General features: G+C 57.1%; 1 protein-coding gene across 1 annotated transcript in view; it reads left to right on the plus strand.

Annotated features, from left to right (window-relative positions):
- The first annotated feature begins 373 nt into the window (after positions 1–373).
- Positions 374–4,898, plus strand: part of PSMA5 (proteasome (prosome, macropain) subunit, alpha type, 5) — a 5,641-nt gene continuing 1,116 nt past the window's right edge. The window contains exons 1-6 of the mRNA XM_010159857.1: positions 374–499; positions 1,404–1,471; positions 2,175–2,282; positions 2,386–2,444; positions 3,311–3,413; positions 4,773–4,868. Coding sequence (XP_010158159.1) covers positions 451–499; positions 1,404–1,471; positions 2,175–2,282; positions 2,386–2,444; positions 3,311–3,413; positions 4,773–4,868 — 483 coding nt within the window. The 5' untranslated portion in view covers positions 374–450. The remainder of the gene's footprint in view (positions 500–1,403; positions 1,472–2,174; positions 2,283–2,385; positions 2,445–3,310; positions 3,414–4,772; positions 4,869–4,898) is intronic.

Consider the following 4,898-nt stretch of genomic DNA (forward strand, 5'->3'; position numbering starts at 1 on the left):
AAATCCTTCTCCTCAGGGCTGCTATGAGGACACTTGGGAGCAAAAGAGCTAATGGGAAGCCAGATGCCCAGTAGGGACGCCGTCAGAATTGAGGCCGTTCTGTGAAATTCTCCCCTCCCCCTTTAACATTTAATTTCTGCCTTGCACAAGAAGATGCACAAGGCCTTTTAAATTCATAAGGCTTTAGGCTGTAATAATTGATGCTGCTCGGGGAGGAGATTAACGGTGCGCAGCAGCCCCGCTGGGTTCTGCTCAACTCATCCGCTGGGAAGTACCGTGGGATTAACCTTTCCGGTTTCCTCGGAGGGAAGGAGCTGCCGCGGCCGGGCCCTGCGTCGGGGGCGGCGGCGGTAACTCCGCGGTGGTTTTCAGCTCGGTTCCACGGCCATCGGGATCCAGACCTCGGAGGGCGTCTGTCTGGCTGTGGAGAAGAGGATCACGTCCCCGCTCATGGAACCCAGCAGCATCGAGAAGATCGTCGAGATCGATTCCCACATAGGTAAGGAGGGAGAGGGGGGATTTGCGGTCCCTCTGGCAGAGCCTTGAGAGCATCCTTTGGCTTTTTGATGTAGAAGAAATAAGACTTTGTCTCCTGGGGGGCTCAGAAGCCGCGTTTCGGGATCGGCCTTCCCTGCGGGCAGCTCTGTGTGGGAGCTCGTCCCTCCCAGTGAACGCCAGCTCCTGGTCACTGGTTTTCCAGGCTCCAGGCCAGCAGGACATAGTTACAGGAGCAGGAAGAGGCAGCTGAAGCACTCCCCCCTGCCTCAATGACCTCCCTCGTGAAAGCTCATCCCAAATTTAGATCTGGGAGGGCAGGGAATTACTGCAAAAGGCCTGACTGGAGGCCGGTGTCTCTGGGAGCAGTAACGTTAGCCTGCACCCCTGCACCTCTCGCGCTGCGAGGGGGCCCGCGGCCGGCTCCTTACCAAATATGTCGCCTGGAAAAGCAGGAGACCTCCAAAATACCCATGTTGCTGATGACAGGGGTCACGGAAGGAGCTCTTGAAGAGTCTAATTTCCTCTTCCCATCCCTTCCCGGAGCAGGATCTGTGCTGGAGGCTCCTGCATCCTCCCCTGGCTATGGGTTAGCCAGCCCTTCCCACGGAGGGGATGAAGCAGTTCTGAGTGGGTTAGCTTCTTCTGGGAGGCCTCAAATGTGGCTCCTTCAGCTGCTTTGGATTTGGGGTGGCTGGGAGAATTCGGCTACGTACCTGCCGTTCAGCTGGGTGTCCATCCCTGCTCCTGAGCAAACCGTTCCCATCCCATCCTCCTCCCTTTCGAGCTTTTCCCGCGCAGGGACCCGTTCCGCCCCGCAGCCTTCTGTACTTCACCGTGGGCTGCGGGGGGTGCGAACACGGCCCGTAATCGGTGAAGTCACCCGTGTTTCCCCTCTCTGGTTCCAGGGTGTGCCATGAGTGGCTTGATAGCCGATGCAAAGACTTTAATTGATAAAGCAAGAGTGGAGACTCAGGTAAGGCTCGATTTTTCTCTTAAAACAGCAGCCCTAGTCTCCAGGGCATCTCGGAACTCTCTGGCACGGGAGGATCGTTACACAGGAGCGGTGTGGGGTGGGAGAGCTGTGGGGAGTGTAGCTTCCCTCCCAGAGCTTTCGGGTGACGGGCAAGTGGAGTCTCCCCTGTATCTTTTTCCTCGGTATCACACACTTGGTGGGAATCTTACGGCTGGTTCTCCAGCAGTCTGTGCTCCAGTGAAGGCGTGAGGCCATGTGTCTGACTTTGTTGTGACAAAGGAATGGGTTATATTGGTCATATTCTTGACCCATTAAATTCACGGGGTGCCTCAGGCGCTCAGAGGGCCCAGGTACAAACCTGCGCTGCCGTAAAGACTTCCTGTGGAGTTCTCCAGAGGCAGGAGCGCTGACACGGAGAGCCAGCTAGCCCCATCGCTTCAGACAGGGATGCTGGGAGAAACACAACGCTGGGGCGCTTTTCCCTGTTGGCATCCCAAGGCCTAGGTATCCCAAGGTTTTTGGGGGATCCCTGCGCAAATGTCTGCGCTTCCCTCTCTTCCTGCGGCAGAACGGGCTGTGCCCCGGGTGCCACCAGCCGGAGGGATGCTGTCTTTGTGGGTACCCAGGGCGTTGCTCCCGCCTGCTGAATGATCTGGGATTGTGTTTTTGGGAACAAGAGGATCATTTGAATCTTTCTTTGCAGAATCACTGGTTCACCTACAATGAAACCATGACGGTGGAGAGCGTGACGCAGGCCGTGTCCAACCTGGCGCTGCAGTTCGGGGAGGAGGACGCAGACCCAGGGGCGATGGTGCGCATCTGAGGGGGGTGGTGGCTTTGGGGAGGTGCCCCCCCTGCCCCCATCTGACTTTGCCCTTGGCTTTCCCTAACCTGTTGGCTCCTTCCTCTTGCAGTCTCGCCCGTTCGGTGTCGCGCTGCTCTTTGGAGGAGTGGATGAGAAGGGGCCTCAGCTGTAAGTTCGGCTCTCTTAACCCTGGGCCAGCTCTGGGAAGAGGCAAAACTGAAACCTCTGGGGATGCTTTAATGCCTTGGTTCGGGGATTTTACTTAAGCCAAACGCTTGGGGTTTATCCCATTATGTGCCTGATGTGCGGTAATGCTTTTAAACCCTTCCAAAGCCTGAGCACTGGCTGCTTCTTCGGGGTTGAAGAGAACGCTGTCTCTTCCCTGAATCCCTGCTCTTTTAACTGGTTTCCTGGGCGGGAGAGAGGCATTAAAGCTCTCCTCGTCCCGAGTTTATTCTTACCTTTCCCTAAAGGACTAGCAGAGCCACCGGTAACATAATCTGTGGAGCCTGCTGTAACATTCCTTGGGGAGGTGGTGGAGTGCTTGAAACCTGAACTCGAGTGCTTCCAGCACTCCGCGTCTGCTCAGCGGCTCCCAGCCCAATAAGGTCTCCTCTCCCTCCCAGGAGCAACAGGGAAAGCTTGCTGGTTTGACTAAAAAAAATAAAATAACAGGGAGAATAAAACGGGAAATGATTGTGGAGGGCAGCGCCGGGCGCGTACAGCTCTTCCTTCAGCCAGCCCAGTGTGGGACTCGGGCACTCCTCAAATCTCAGTCCCCTCCGCCGCGTGCCAGGAGGGACCTGCCGCTGTCCCCATCGCAGCGGTCCCCGGGGAGGGGTGAGGGGCTGCTGCTAGCTCTGCCCCACCTCGGCAGGCAAGCTCTGGCTGCCAAGGAGCCCGTGTTCCCCGGCTCCGAGCTGTGCAGGGAGCGCTGTGGCTCCAGTGGGAAAGCCCTTGGGCAGCTGGGATGGGGTGCTGAGGCGTGGGATGGGGTGCCATGCCCGTTCAGCCTCTCCTCCGTGTTCCTGCAGGTTCCACATGGACCCGTCGGGGACGTTTGTTCAGTGCGATGCCAGAGCTATCGGCTCTGCCTCGGAAGGCGCACAGAGCTCCCTGCAAGAGGTGTACCATAAGGTAAAAGGCTGGACTGGGGGTGACACCTTGGAAATTGGAGCTACCTCCCGACCCACAACACTGGTTTCCTTCCCAATGAGTGATTCATAAGGCTCTTGTGCTATAGAGGAGGAGTGCGAGCTTGTCGGGGTGGGACTTGCTCCTGGGCACTTGATCCCGCGATTGGGTGTCAGCGCGGAGCCGCTGGATGAGGATCTCCAGGAGGAACGCTGCCACCAGCACCTTCCCCTGGGCTGCAGCTGGAACCCAGGACCCGTGTCCGAGTTACCGGGCTCTGTCTCCAGGGCTGATAATGAAGCCCATGTCAGGAAGTACTCTGTAAATCATAGAATCACAGGATGGGTTGGGTTGGAAGGGACCTTAAAGACCATCTAGTTCCATCCCCCTGCCATGGGCAGGGACCCCTTCCACTACACCAGGTTGCTCCAAGCCTCATCCAGCCTGGCCTTGGACACTCCCAGGGATGGGGCATCCGCAGCTTCTCTGGGCAACCTGTCCCAGTGCCTCCCCACCCTCTGAGGGAAGAATTCCTTCCTGATGTCCAATCTAAACCTCCCCACTTTCAATTTAAACCCGTTACCCCTTGTCCTGTCACTACAGACCCTTGGAAAAAGTCCCTCCCAGCAGGGCTGGGTCCGGGTGCTGCCGCTCGTAAGGAGCTAAAGCCGGTGGCTCCGTTTCACTGGATCTGCTAAGCCGGGGAAGTTAGTGGGTTTTATGCTGCAAGCACTGGCCCTACTTGACACTAAACAAACCTCTCTCCGTGCGGGGCAGCCGCCCGTTTTGTGTGGTGAGAAACCAAACTCTGTATGAAAAAGCGTAACTGGTGGTGTTTGAAGGCTTTTGATCGTTTTGAAGACCTCAGACTCGAGGACCTAATCTGAGGTGGTCCGGGTTCTGGGCTCTGTGGCTTGTTAACCACCTCCCGACGCAGCTCCTGTCACCCCCCCGGACGTTGCAGGGCCCCCCCAGGGATTGACGTGATGAGAACACAAAGGTTTCTGCCAAGAGGGAGTCCGGCTTCTCGCAGCTCGCTGGGGGGAACCGCCTGATGGCTGGGAGCTGGTGAAGGGGAACGTCCCCTCGCGTCCCCATCCCACAGCGAGGTTTATCTGCCCAGATTAGCAGTTCTTCAGCTTCGTAAAAAGTTAGGCGGGAGCAGAAAGTCGCCATCCTTGCAATTGTCACTGAGCAGTGCGCTTTGATCTCTTGTGGATGCTGGTAGATAACTTGATAAGCTTTTAAATTCGCTGCCAGTGGCAGCTTAAAGGATTTGAGAGGAGCGGGAGGGCGAGCGCGGCACGCTGTCGCAGGCAGCGCTGACAAAAAAACCGGGGCCATTACCCATTCGTTTTGCAGTCCATGACGCTGAAAGAAGCCATCAAATCTTCCCTCGTCATCCTGAAACAAGTCATGGAGGAGAAACTCAACGCCACCAACATTGAGGTAACGCCGGCGCGCGGCTTGCGGGGCGGGAGCCTTCCG

The sequence above is a fragment of the Eurypyga helias genome, unplaced genomic scaffold (genome assembly GCF_000690775.1).
Source record: "Eurypyga helias isolate BGI_N326 unplaced genomic scaffold, ASM69077v1 scaffold36179, whole genome shotgun sequence".
NCBI classification, from domain to species: Eukaryota; Metazoa; Chordata; class Aves; order Eurypygiformes; family Eurypygidae; genus Eurypyga; species Eurypyga helias.